Below are 14,116 nucleotides of genomic sequence, written 5' to 3'. Positions count from 1 at the left end.
TGTAATATTATATTATATTATATATATAAAAAGTGCTAAATAGCCACAAAATTTGGCCAGAATCTGGAGTACACTTACACATTACCTTTAATATTTTGGACACAAGGTAACTCAACGGTCTGTAGAATCCTGGAGATCCGAAGGAAAGGTTAGAACCATCAAAAACGCATTTCAAGGTTTTTTGCCTTTCAATATTAATTGAAGTCAACCATTTAAACTTCAAAAGCTTCAAACTAAAAAAAATTTGCATAAAACCAAAGGAAACAACCTATTAATTGTACCAAAAAATAGAGAAAATAAGTACATTTTCGAAACTTATGAATTTGTTTATTAGCAAAAATATGAATTTGAAAATTCAAATTGTTGTCCAATCAAAAATTTCTAAACATCATCTCCTACCATTTAATCCCACATGGCTATAAAATAATAGTTAATGGTATTAGTTTAGAAAGAAAAAAGAAATATGGTGTTGTGTTTTTCTATGTGAGTTATTGAGACACATGTTATGGCCAATAATCCTCTTACACATGAGCATCTATACTGATGTGGGTCCTTTGTTCTCGTCTCACTATGTACTGAAGTAACATATCTATATATATATACTGGACTAGAAGTAGAAGGCAATAATTGAGATTTGAGGTTGATGATGAAATTTCTTGTTTTAGCAGCTCTTCTTGCTGTTACTGCTTTTGCAGCAGAAAATGAGGTTGTATGGACTTTGGACCATACTAATTACTCTCAAATTATTTCCCAGCACAAGATGATCGTTGTTCAGTTCTATGCCCCATGGTAATTTATTACTTTTCCCCAAATCTACTATAACTAACAACTCTTCACTTTTTCTTTATACTTTAGATTCTTAATTCAGTTAATAGTAATTAAATGTGCTTTTCCTTTTAATCTTTACACCAGTCTTGATCCGTACCTTCAGATCTGAAGCCCAAAAGGTGCCACAAACACTCCTATTTTGGATTTTTCCATACTCCTTGTCCATTTTTAAGGTCAAACTAATAAGGATTTTGAATAATATTTTATGATATATATCAAAAGAATTGTAATTTACTATAGTTTTTGTATTCTTGAGTTTTTTTCTTCTTAAATATTGAATGTAATTTAATTCAAACTTTGAATAGGTGTGGATACTGCCAGCAACTTGAGCCAAAGGTACTATTCCAATTGTTATGACCTTTTTTTGTTTTTGGCTATATCAATATTTACTATGTAATTGTTTTTTAATATATATGATGGCAGTACGAAGAAGCAGCTTCGGTATTGAGTAATCATGATCCTCCAGTTATTCTTGCTAAAATGGATACAACAATTCTAGAAAATGCTGAACTTGCAAGAAATTTCACCATTAATGGTGTTCCAAGCATTAAGATCTTCCGTAATGGTGGGAAGACGGTTCATGATTACAAAGGTACTCGTGAGACGGAAGGTATAATTGCTTATTTGAAAAAACATGGGGGCCCTGCATCTCTTGAAATCAAAACCGAGAAAGATGCTGCAACCTTTATTGATGAGAAAAAGATTGTTGTTGTAAGTATATATATTACTACTTTCTAATGCAAGTTTTCGACTCTCTTTATTCATTTGCCACATTACTCTATTTTCTTTAGGCTGGTATATTTCCACAACTCTCTTTAGAGAAGATCATCAATTTTACTACTTTAGCTGAAGATTTACGAGTAGATTACGATTTTGTTCACACACTTGATGCCAAACTCCTTCCTCGTGGTGGGCTGGTTGATAAGCCAACTATCCGTCTATTGAAGCCATATGATGAACTTTATGCTGATTTCGAGGTATTTTGATTGTTATATGTCATTCTAGCAATTTGAGACAACTCTCTTCGGTTTTCAATATTCTAGCTTTGTACTTATATGTGCATTTTATCCCAGGATTTTCAAATTGAGGCAATGCAGAATTTCATTGAAGAAACTAGTGTCCCAATCATGGCTATTCTTGATGATAATCCAGAAAACCAACAATTTGTTAATCACTTTTTGCATAGTCCAGGAGACAAGGTACACAACTTCTTAAAATTATGTATTGCAGAACAAGCTAATCTAAAAATAAGAAATGTGTAGAAGAAATTCTTTTGTAACAGTTTTCCATGTATATCATTATGCAAAGTCATGTAGACGGTTCTACAAAGATTATGTAAAACGATTACGGTTCTAGCTTGTGGAGGGTGGTTTTGTTGTAAATCTTTCTAGAACTGTCGGCAGAGTCCAGTAAAAACCTTCTTTGAAGCGTTTCCAGTTTCATTGTAACTGTCACTGGTTATTGTAACAAAGACAGGTAGTAGGTAGGAATGCTCGATAAAGTGCTTTTCATGATATTTGCTTGCCACCCTTCGACAAGTATCACTTTTGCCGATCTGCAAATATCTTCTCAACCCTTTCAATTACAGGATTCCACACCACAAGGTCCCTATGCAACGGTACCGTAGGCAATCCTAATTAAGTAGTTGGGAGAGATCCCACCTTGCCATTGAATATTTTGCACTTCAGCCATAGAGAAAATCTCACACTTGTTAAGATTAATCTTGAGTCCCTGACACGATGTGAAATCACACGAATAACCTGTTTTAAGTGTGTGAGACCCTTAAATTGGTTTGCTCCCCAAGGGAAGCTGAGAATTCCCTCAAGCAACCTCCGGTGACCGCCCTATTCATCATCATACTGATAAAATGCATAGGGAATGGCAAGTACTTCTACCTGAGGCCCCTCAAGTTCTCAAAAAGCCACAAGGGCTACACTTAACAAAGACAGGGAACCCGATGGTGGAAATGCATGTTAGGATCAAATTCACGCACACACACTTGATGAATGAAGAACACAAGAACTTTCAAGAGAAAGAGATGAGGGATCTAGAGAGAGAAAGAAAAAATCCAATATTTCGTGGTAACACCCCGTGTAAACTTCCACGGCGGTGAGATATATTTATATTAATAAATCAGAGTATTTTTTGTTACAGAGAATAAATGGAGAATAAATAGTAAAACCTAAATTTTAGGTTTCCTTTTTTCCTTCAAGAGTCCAACTTCATTTGCCACCAAAGTGGCATCCAAAATTTGTTTCTTTTCCACTTCACAATTAAAGACGATCCCACCACTTTTCACCTCAAACTCACTTCCTCCTAGTACAAATGCATACAAATGCTCGTAAAATCCCTCGATTTCCACTTCTACCTCTTCACCCTCAACCCTCCACCCATTCATGTCCAAGGACCCTATAAAGTTTCTTCTACGGTTCGCCCCAATATGGGGGGCCTACTAGTCTCTTGCATTAATGTCTCAACAATCTCTCTCTTCATCGCGTCCCCCCACCCCACCCCAATTCCTTGCAAGTCGGAAAGAAGGTGTACCAGAGACTTTATAACCTATCCACCAATCCTTAACTCTTATCATTGAAATTTGTCGCCTCAAGCCACATGTTCCCAAAACGGAAAGGTGTGTGAAGACATCTTCTCCTACTTCCATCTAGCATGATAAGCATATGGTCTGAGGTCATTTTGGGCGCTGGGATCTGCTACAAATTTGGCATAAATAACACCTGAAAATCATATGAATCTCCCTTTTATTATAAGTTTTCCAGGGTTAAGCAAGCCTGTATTTGCCACCAACCATGCAAAATAAACTATTTTGAAGGAGCCTTGATTTCTCAGATCTGCTTCCGAGTCCAGTTGTTGCCTACCAAACTATTTTTAGGAGTAAGGAAGGGTGAATTTACAATAATCATTGATCCTTGTTGCTGTTTGATTTGAAGACTTGTGTTTTCTTTCTGACTTTTGTTCCAAAAAGGATTTGCTGCCTTTCTTATTAAAAAATGCTGCACTTTATTAAACAATTTGTGTCGCCTTTTCTTTGAGATTTTCTACCAATATTTGGAATTTGTAGGTATTTCTATTTCTGAACTTCAGCACTGATCTTGATGCTTTCAAGATTAAGTACTATGATCTTGCACTCAGTTACAAGGGAAAGGAAACAAACTTCCTCTTGGGAGATGCTGAGAGTGGTAAAAAGGCCCTTCAGGTTATTTCCTCCTCCTTTAAATCAAACTGCATATATTACATCTTATCCCAATGGGGGAGAAGCGAGATTGAATATGTGTTGTTCTCGACTGCAGTATTTTGGATTGGACACTGATCAGACACCTTTAATCTTCGTACTTACCATGGGTAGCACAAAATACGTTCAGCGACATGTACAACCCGATAACCTTGCATCTTGGTTGAAGGATTGTAAGGTAATGAATCTGAACATGTTTTCAAGTACTCGATCAAACTTCACATATCTTCTCTTTTCTAGGTTAGGAATGTGAGGTATGCTACTTTTATTTTTCGAATATCCTTTTCTGTCTCCAATTTGTTTCACTCTTTTCTTGTATGAATGCAGGACGGAAAGTTGAAGCCATACTTGAAGTCACAGCCAATTCCAGAATTTAACAATGAAACTGTGAAGGTGGTGGTTGCAGAGACTCTTGAGGATATGGTGTTCAATTCGGGAAAAGATGGTTTGTATCATTCAGAAATCAACAACCAATTTTGTTGATGTTATTATTGATGTTGATTCAGGCGCAGCCTACTGTCTATTACATTTTGTTGTTGTTTTTCGTTGCAGTACTGTTGGAGTTCTATCGACTTGGGTGTAGATATTGTGAGGAGTTTGCTCCCGTCTTGGATGAAATAGCTATCTCATTTGAAAAAGATCCTCATGTCGTGATTGCTAAAATTGTACGAGTCTCTCTACTCATATCTGTCTTGTCTATGATTTTCCGACTTCTTAAATCTTACCTACTACCATATCATTTCCTTTAGGATGGAACGGAAAATGATATACCTCGTGACGTATTTGAAGTTGAAGGATTCCCAACTTTATACTTGAGATCTTCAACGGGTAGTTTGTCACGGTTTGAGGGTAATAAAACAAAAGAGGCCATTATTGAATTTATCCAGACAAACAGAGGTAGCCCTGCCTTTGATTTTAGCATATCACAAACACAAACAGATCAAGTGAAGGATGAGTTGTAAGAAGGTAATGTCTTTTAATCAACCAAAATATATTGATTTCTTACTTCTAACTTGAAATTGAGCTTCTTTTACTTTCAATTCAATTAAATAAATAAAAAGGGTACACGAAAAATGTACAAGTATCCCCTATGACCAAAATTTCCGAGACACATATTGATTACACTAAGGTTCTATTACTCTTGAACCCACTTTTTTTTTTTTTTTTTGGTATATTATGCACCTTTTTTACTTACGTGACATCTAAATATCTCCTATGCGCTTCAATTGCGTGGAGTCACAGAGTTTGTCACGTAAGACAAGGTGTACAAAATTACATAAAAAATAAAGAAATTCAGAGGTAATAGAATTTTAATTTAATTAAGATATGTCGATGAGATTTCGGTCATAGTCTAAGAGTTACTTCTATCTTATTTCAATTAGTTATACTCTCTCCGTTTTAAAAACGATAACCTAGTTTGACTTGAAACGGAGCTTAAGAAAAAAAGAAGATTTTTTAATCTTGTGGTTTTAAATTAAAGTTATGTTAAATGTGCCAAAATGTCCTTTAATTTTGTGATATTAAATATGTCACGTGGAAAATTAAAATTAAAGTGTTACCAAAAAGGGAAAGGAATCATTCTTTTTAAAACAGATTAAAAAGAAAATAGAATCATTCTTTTTTAAACGGTGAGAGGGGACAAGACAAAATGAGTTTACTTGCTTTCCCTTTTTGGTCTGCAGGTTTTCTTTTGCCAACTGATGGTTATGTTATATTTTCTTCTTTTCTTTCACCTTTCATACCAATAAGTTGCTTCTATGCCACACACTTGCGCCGCTTATTAATAAATTAGTTTGCATTACAGGTGAATTCAATATTATTCGATATAATTTTTATAAAATTAACAAAATATGTGATGAGTAACACAATTTATTTTTCTTTAAATAAAGATAGATAAGCTTTGAAATAAATAAGAGTTTAGTTTATTTATTGTATACTCCGTCCGCATACAACTCACAAACACAGAAATATAATGAGCGGAAGAAATAAAAGAAAGACAAAAATAGAATATGGTGATGAAAAGATTGTGCATGGTGAGAGGAACTCAATGTGATATATATTTATACTTTTCTCTTCAATTAATTAATCACCTAAACAACTTATGCCCCTGCACTGGCAAGATAAATCATTGGAGAATCAAATAAAATTTCAGTTTCATTATCTAAAATTTAATTAATATATTCCCAACACATATCCAAAAGAGAATTACTTAAAGAGCCATGAGTTTGGAATAATTCCTAAAAATACATGTCATTTTAAATGAAAGGCCTAATCCATTCGTAACCACATAAAGTTGGCACAAATTTTTCACCTAGACACTTTAATTATGTTTTATTTATTTCAGATACCTCATGTCATGTCATGTTAGCAAAAGTGTCAAACTTACACAATGAGGCATGATATGAGGTGTCTAAAATAAACAAAATCTAATTAAGATCTCTAAGTGAAAATTTATGTCAATTTTAGTTAGATATGATGAGTTAGGCCTAAATGAAATAATATGAGTGCAAATCTTTCCTTAAATATTTTGATTAATTGAAAACATTGGTGAAGCTAATGACGAAACAATATGGTGAAAATAGCTGATTAGATTTTTTTTAAAAAAGTGTCAAGATATCATTTGATAAGTCCTTCAAATATCCAAAAAAAAAACAAAGAACACAAAAATAAAATTTAAAAATCTTTTGGCCTGTACTCATTTTGAACGAAACTCTCTAAATTGCATAAAAAAAAGTATTGTGTGATGGTGTTTCGAATTTCAAAATGCTTATTAAATTTTTGTGTGACATCAAATCAATTGCCAAAAAAATAAATAAAAAATTGACCATACCAATATCTAAAGAAGAATTTTAACAATTGTGATGTTCCCTTGTTAGTTGTAATCACAAAAATTGGACTATAATCTTTGCAAACTGTCAGTACTCCTCCATATATATGGTGTATACAAACAGAGTATATTACTACGATGCAATTAAATTGGATACACAAATGATTGAACAATTCTTAAAAATATTAAATACATCAAATGGTATTTTATAAGAGTAGAGAAAAAGATTCAATGAATGTATTTGCTCTATTAAGTACTTTTTTTTTATTTATAAGTATGCTTTTCAAGAATTTCAATAAGAGTATATGAAACAAGTTGATACGGAGTATTATTTATTTGTAGCTCATAAAGCATCGTTTGACTTTTTAAATAAGTTTATTTTGAAGATTTATGTCTAAGGAATAATATATATTAGCAATATATATATATATATATTTGTTTTAATACCAAAATAAGATAGGTTTGTATATTCTCACAAATATGTGAAGAATCAAGGATTGTATTGATAATTGAATGATTGAGTTATATACTTCTTATATAGGGGAAGAGTCCTATACTAGCTATACAACATAAATATATTATGTACACACAAATATATTATGTACACATTATCCTAGTCAACTACATCAGCTTAAGTCGTATAAAGTATAGACTTGTACATGAGTTAGGATTGAGTAGTTTAGTCCTATTGTAACTCCAACTCTAACTCGTCAGACAGCTTCAGCGAACCTGTTGACAGCTTCAGCGAACCTGTTCCTTCGACTGGTTCCATCAGCTTCCTTCAACACTTCACCTCAAGCTAGTGAGTCGAGGAACTGTAAATCCTAGCTTGCGACGAGACTCAACAAAAACCTGTATGGTTAATGCTTTTGTATGAATATCTGCTAGCTGATCCTTAGACCTCACAAATTGAGTAACACGTTGTCCTCTAGCCACCTTCTCACGAACAAAATGATAGTCCATTTCAACATGTTTAGTTCTAGCATGCATAACTGGATTAACTGTTATGTACAAAGCACTCATGTTGTCACAATACAATGTAGGTACAGATCAGAAAAAACACCCCAAGATCATGAAGTAAATACATGATCAATGTCATCTCTGATGCAGTGGAGGCAAGTGCTCTATACTCAGCTTCAGCACTTGAACGAGCAACTGTGGATTGTTTCTTGGAGGTCCAAGAAATACAGTTTGCACCTAGGTAGATGCTATAGCCTGTAGTTGAACTTCTAGTAGTTGTACAACCTCCCCAATCAGCATCAGAGTATCCATACAACCTACATGGTGATTGTGAAATAAGTCTAAGTCTAAAGTGCAGAGTGTCTTTGATGTACCTGAGATTTCTTTTCACCCCTTGAAGATGTGCACTTTTGGATTTTGCATAAATTGACTTGCTAAATTCACAACATGAATAATATTTGGTCTTGTGAGTGTCAAGTATTGAAGACTCTCTACTATCATTTTGTAAAAGGATGTTTCAACCAGGATTCCCACAACTTCATGTATACCATGCTTTTGAGCAAAATGAGTAGATATAGCCTTTGCAAAAGTTATTTCATTCTTGTCTAGCAGCTCAACAACATACTTACTCTGGCTTCAATGGATACCCCCATCAAAATTCGTAACCTCAACTCCAAGAAAGAAGTGTAAATTGCCAAGATCTTTCATGGCGAACTCCTTCCCACGTTGTAGAACCAACTCTAAGACATGAGATGGATTACTTCCTGTGACAATAATATCATCCACATATAACAAGAGAAATATTTTACCTTTGTGAGTTTTCAAAATAAATAAGGAAGGGTCGACTTTACTACAAATGAAACCAAGGTGTAAGAGATACATGCCAAATATATGCCAAACATATCAAACCAGGATCTTGGTGCTTATTTAAGACCACACAACGCCTTTTGAAGTAGACATACATGCTGAGGATACTAGGGGTCATTAAAACCAGGAGGTAGAGTCATGTTCACCTCCTCTTGTAAGAAGCCATGGAGAAAGGCGTTTTTGACACCGAGTTGTCTAACTTCCCACTTTGAGCTGACAGCAGTGGATGGAACCACCCTAATAGTTGTTGCTTTAACCACAGGACTGAATGTTTCTTCAAAATCTAACCCTTCAAGCTGCGAGAATTCCCTTGCCACAAGTTTGGCCTTGTATCTATCTATTATTCCATCAACTTTTTATTTTGTCTTGAACACCCATATTGAGCCAACCAAGTTCATACAAGGATATTTTGGAACTAAAATCCATGTCTTGTTAGAATGAAAAACATCAATTTCTTCGTGCATTGCTGCAAGCCAATGATGTAATTTTAGTGCTTCTTTAGTAGTATTTGGTTCTCTCACAATTTTTGTGCTACCCCAAGAAATAAGTGACAAGTGTTGTTCCTTCGCCTTGTTCTTGGTGATCATATGATGCCCTTGTGGTGCAGGAAGTACCTTAATTGGTACATCAACCAAGGTAGTAGACTGGAGTGTAGCATTATCAAGTTGATGGACAACTGGTACATAAACTAAAGTGGTTGTTTATTGATGATCATAGACTGGACCTGTAAGAGCAACATGTTCTTCATTGCAGTTGTACTTTCAATACTACTCTATGGATCATCAACCTTAACCTGTTTCTCAACATCTGATCCTGTGCCTGATATGTCAATAATACTCTCATTATCAATGAGTACATGAGGTGTAGCAGCATTATCACTAGTAATGTGTGGATAGCAACATGTACTTCCCCTGAATCATAATTATCACGTGTCTGCAGTTTAGAAAAAGATTAAACAAAAGTAGCAAGGTGAGATGAGACATCAATGTTAGTTTGAGATTGCTTTAGAGACACATATGGTAATGTGTTTTCATCAAACTCAACATGTCTGGATATGTAAACCCTCCTTGTAGAGGGATGAAAACATCTATATCCTTTGTGTAAGTTGTTGTACCCAATGAATTCACAAGGATATGTCTTTAGACTGAATTTATTGTGACCCTTGATATGTGGAAAATATCTACACCTGAATACTTTTAGATTGTTGTAATCAGGTTATTACCGATACAACTTAACAAATGGAGTCACCATTTTTAGAACCAATGAAGGAGGCAATCTATTGATGATAAATAATGCAACGAGGAAAGCTTCAACCCATAAAAACAAAGGTAGATTAGCATGAAGTAGTAGAGTTAAGCCAATCTCTACAATATGCCTATGTTTTTCTCTCAACAATTCCATTTTGTTAAGGTGTGTTAGGACATGAAATATATCTCACAATGTCATGATCTTCCAAATGTTTAATGAAGTTTGTTTGGATAAAACTCACCAAACCTACATCACACTGAAAAATTTTAATCTCCTTAGAAAATTGTTTCTCCACTTTTTTCTGAAATTTTAGAAAGGTCTGAAAGAATTCAGACTTCTTTTTCAGTGGATAAATCCATGTATATCTTGTGTGATTATCAACAAAAAAGATATAATACTTCATATGTTGGGAAGATTCGACAGGAGCAGGTCCCCATAAGTCACAATGGATTTTCAATAAAGGTTCTTTCTAAATTTTATTTCTCAAACCAAAAGGAAGTTTACAACTCTTTCCCAACTGACAACTAGAACAAATAGTAGGAATTTTATTCCAACTACTAATATTGATGCAACTATTACAATTCAAAAACTTTAAAGACTTCAACTAGGATGTCCTAATCTAGTATGCCACGTGTTGTCTGACGTGTTTCAATCGTGTGGAGCAGTTAAAGCATAGATATTGTTATCTTCCAACGCATAGAGTTGATTCCTTTTAGTTCCCTTGGCCAGTAGTGTTCTTTTCTTCTTGTACTTTACAACAAAGTTAGTTTCATTAAAATCAAGAGTGCAACAATTATCCTTTGCAAGCTTACTAACTGAGAGTAAATTCTTATTAATCTTAGGGACTTACAAGAACTTCCTTTAATTATAGACCCTGGATGTGTTCTCAATATGTGTTATGTCTAACTTTGATCCATTCCCAATAATAGTTTTATCTGGTCCGTTATAGTGTTTAATATCAGGTAGGATACCTGAGTTATGTGTCATATGACTACTTGCTCTTGAGTCCACATACAAGGTGTCATCAGTGTTTTGAAGATTAGTAGCAGCCAATGCTTGTGGTAGCTCATATGCGACTTGATAAGAGTAATCCCACCTGTAAAAACACTTAAGAGCAATAATAGTTATTCCTATCACAAATTTGACACACATTAAAATTATTCCTCTCATGACTTCCACTTGAAGGGCTGTTCTGAGGACCAGGTATGTTTCTGCTGTATTAAGAACATGTTCCCTGTGATATACATTTATACTTTTCTCTTCAATTAATTAATCACCTAAACAACTTATGCCCCTGCACTGGCAAGATAAATCATTGGAGAATCAAATAAAATTTCAGTTTCATTATCTAAAATTTAATTAATATATTCCCAACACATATCCAAAAGAGAATTACTTAAAGAGCCATGAGTTTGGAATAATTCCTAAAAATACATGTCATTTTAAATGAAAGGCCTAATCCATTCGTAACCACATAAAGTTGGCAGAAATTTTCACCTAGACACTTTAATTATGTTTTATTTATTTCAGATACCTCATGTCATGTCATGTTAGCAAAAGTGTCAAACTTACACAATGAGGCATGATATGAGGTGTCTAAAATAAACAAAATCTAGTTAAGATGTCTAAGTGAAAATTTATATCAATTTTAGTTGATATGATGAGTTAGGCCTAAATGAAATAATGAGTGCAAATCTTTCCTTAAATATTTTGATTAATTGAAAAAATTGGTGAAGCTAATGACGAAACAATATGGTGAAAATAGCTGATTACATTTTTTAAAAAAAAGTGTCAAGATATCATTTGATAAGTTCTTCAAATATCCAAAAAAAAAACAAAGAACACAAAAATAAAATTTAAAAATCTTTTGGCCTGTACTCATTTTGAACGAAACTCTCTAAATTGCATAAAAAAAAAGTATTGTGTGATGGTGTTTCGAATTTCAAAATGCTTATTAAATTTTTGTTTGACAACAAATCAATTGCCAAAAAAATTAATAAAAAATTGACCATACCAATATCTAAAGAAGAATTTTAACAATTGTGATGTTTCCTTGTTAGTTGTAATCACAAAAATTGGACTATAATCTTTGCAAACTGTCAGTACTCCTCCATATATATGGTGTATACAAATAGAGTATATTACTACGATGCAATTAAATTGGATACACAAATGATTGAACAATTCTTAAAAATATTAAATACATCAAATGGTATTTTATAAGAGTAGAGAAAAAGATTCAATGAATGTATTTGCTCTATTAAGTACTTTTTTTTTTATAAGTATGCTTTTCAAGAATTTCAATAAGAGTATATGAAACAAGTTGATACGGAGTATTATTTATTTGTAGCTCATAAAGCATCATTTGACTTTTTAAATAAGTTTATTTTGAAGATTTATGTCTAAGGAATAATATATATTAGCAATATATATATATATATATATATATATATATTTGTATTTTAATACCAAAATAAGATAGGTTTGTAGATTCTCACAAATATGTGAAGAATCAAGGATTGTATTGATAATTGAATGATTGAGTTATATACTTCTTATATAGGGGAAGAGTCCTATACTAGCTATACAACATAAATATATTATGTACACACAAATATATTATGTACACATTATCCTAGTCAACTACATCAGCTTAAGTCGTATAAAGTATAGACTTGTACATAAGTTAGAATTGAGTAGTTTAGTCCTAGTGTAACTCCAACTCTAACTTGTCAGACAGCTTCAGCGAACCTGTTCCTTCGACTGGTTCCATCAGTTTCCTTCAACACTTCACCTCAAGCTAGTGAGTCGAGGAACTGTAAATCCTAGCTTGCGACGAGACTCAACAAAAACCTGTATGGTTAATGCTTTTGTATGAATATTAGCTAGCTGATCCTTAGACCTCACAAATTGAATAACACGTTGCCCTTTAGCCACCTTCTCACGAACAAAATGATAGTCCATTTCAACATGTTTAGTTCTAGCATGCATAACTGGATTAACTGTCATGTACAAAGCACTCATGTTGTCACAATACAATGTAGGTACAGATCAGAAAAAACACCCCAAGTTCATGAAGTAAATACATGATCAATGTCATCTCTGATGCAGTGGTGGCAAGTGCTCTATACTCAGCTTCAGCACTTGAACGAGCAACTGTGGATTGTTTCTTGGAGGTCCAAGAAATACAGTTTGCACCTAGGTAGATGCTATAGCCTGTAGTTGATCTTCTAGTAGTGGTACAACCTCCCCATTAGCATCAGAGTATCCATACAACCTACATGGTGATTGTGAAATAAGTCTAAGTCTAAAATGCAGAGTGTCTTTGATGTACCTGAGAATTCTTTTCACCCCTTGAAGATGTGCACTTTTGGATTTTGCATAAATTGACTTGCTAAATTCACAACATGAATAATATTTGGTCTTGTGAGTGTCAAGTATTGAAGACTCTCTACTATCATTTTGTAAAAGGATGTTTCAACCAGGATTCCCACAACTTCATGTATACCATGCTTTTGAGCAAAATGAGTAGATATAGCCTTTGCAAAAGTTATTTCATTCTTGTCTAGCAGCTCAACAACATACTTGCTCTGGCTTAAACGGATGCCCCCATCAAAATTTGTAACCTCAACTCCAAGAAAGAAGTTTAAATTGCCAAGATCTTTCATGGCGAACTCCTTCCCACGTTGTAGAACCAACTCTAAGGCATGAGATGGATTACTTCCTGTGACAATAATATCATCCACATATAACAAGAGAAATATTTTACCTTTGTGAGTTTTCAAAATAAATAAGGAAGGGTCGACTTTACTACAAATGAAACCAAGGTGTAAGAGATACATGCCAAATACATGCCAAACATATCAAACCAGGCTTTTGGTGCTTATTTAAGACCACACAACGCCTTTTGAAGTAGACATACATGCTGAGGATACTAGGGGTCACTAAAACCAGGAGGTTGACTCATGTTCACCTCCTCTTGTAAGAAGCCATGGAGAAAGACATTTTTGACACCGAGTTGTCTAACTTCCCACTTTGAGTTGACAGCAGTGGATGGAACCACCCTAATAGTTGTTGCTTTTACCACATGACTGAATGTTTCTTCAAAATCTAACCCTTCAAGCTGCGAGAATTCCCTT

At 33.9% G+C, this 14,116-nt stretch overlaps 1 protein-coding gene across 6 annotated transcripts; it reads left to right on the top strand.

The window, feature by feature from the left end:
* Positions 1-432: 432 nt before the first annotated feature.
* LOC101247321 (protein disulfide-isomerase) lies at positions 433-13,414 on the top strand. 6 transcript variants are annotated; one of them, XM_069297983.1, is made up of 11 exons: positions 433-789; positions 1,134-1,164; positions 1,252-1,539; positions 1,620-1,805; positions 1,902-2,027; positions 3,905-4,039; positions 4,134-4,253; positions 4,403-4,520; positions 4,628-4,740; positions 4,825-5,041; positions 7,946-8,339. In XM_069297983.1, exons 1-10 carry the CDS (start codon positions 644-646, stop codon positions 5,035-5,037), a joined length of 1,476 nt encoding a protein of 491 aa, XP_069154084.1. In that variant the 5' UTR covers positions 433-643; the 3' UTR covers positions 5,038-5,041; positions 7,946-8,339. The 6 variants fall into 6 exon arrangements, with proteins under 6 accessions (XP_069154084.1, XP_004239286.2, XP_004239287.2 ...); XM_004239238.5 differs by lacking the exon at positions 7,946-8,339 and adding an exon at positions 13,022-13,414 and having other exon boundaries at positions 452-789; XM_004239239.5 differs by lacking the exon at positions 7,946-8,339 and adding an exon at positions 5,758-5,884 and having other exon boundaries at positions 460-789.
* The last annotated feature ends 702 nt before the right edge of the window (positions 13,415-14,116 follow it).

Source organism: Solanum lycopersicum, chromosome 5 (genome assembly GCF_036512215.1).
Source record: "Solanum lycopersicum chromosome 5, SLM_r2.1".
NCBI classification, from domain to species: Eukaryota; Viridiplantae; Streptophyta; class Magnoliopsida; order Solanales; family Solanaceae; genus Solanum; species Solanum lycopersicum.
This window is presented reverse-complemented; position numbering and strand designations above follow the sequence as displayed.

Excerpts from the sequence above, each read along its gene's own strand:
- LOC101247321 (XM_004239238.5), top strand. The coding sequence starts at position 644 with ATGATGAAATTTCTTGTTTTAGCAGCTCTTCTTGCTGTTACTGCTTTT. Across the intron at positions 790-1,133 it reads GTTCAGTTCTATGCCCCATG|GTGTGGATACTGCCAGCAAC; the intron begins GTAATTTATTAC and ends AACTTTGAATAG. Across the intron at positions 4,521-4,627 it reads GTTCAATTCGGGAAAAGATG|TACTGTTGGAGTTCTATCGA; the intron begins GTTTGTATCATT and ends TTTTCGTTGCAG.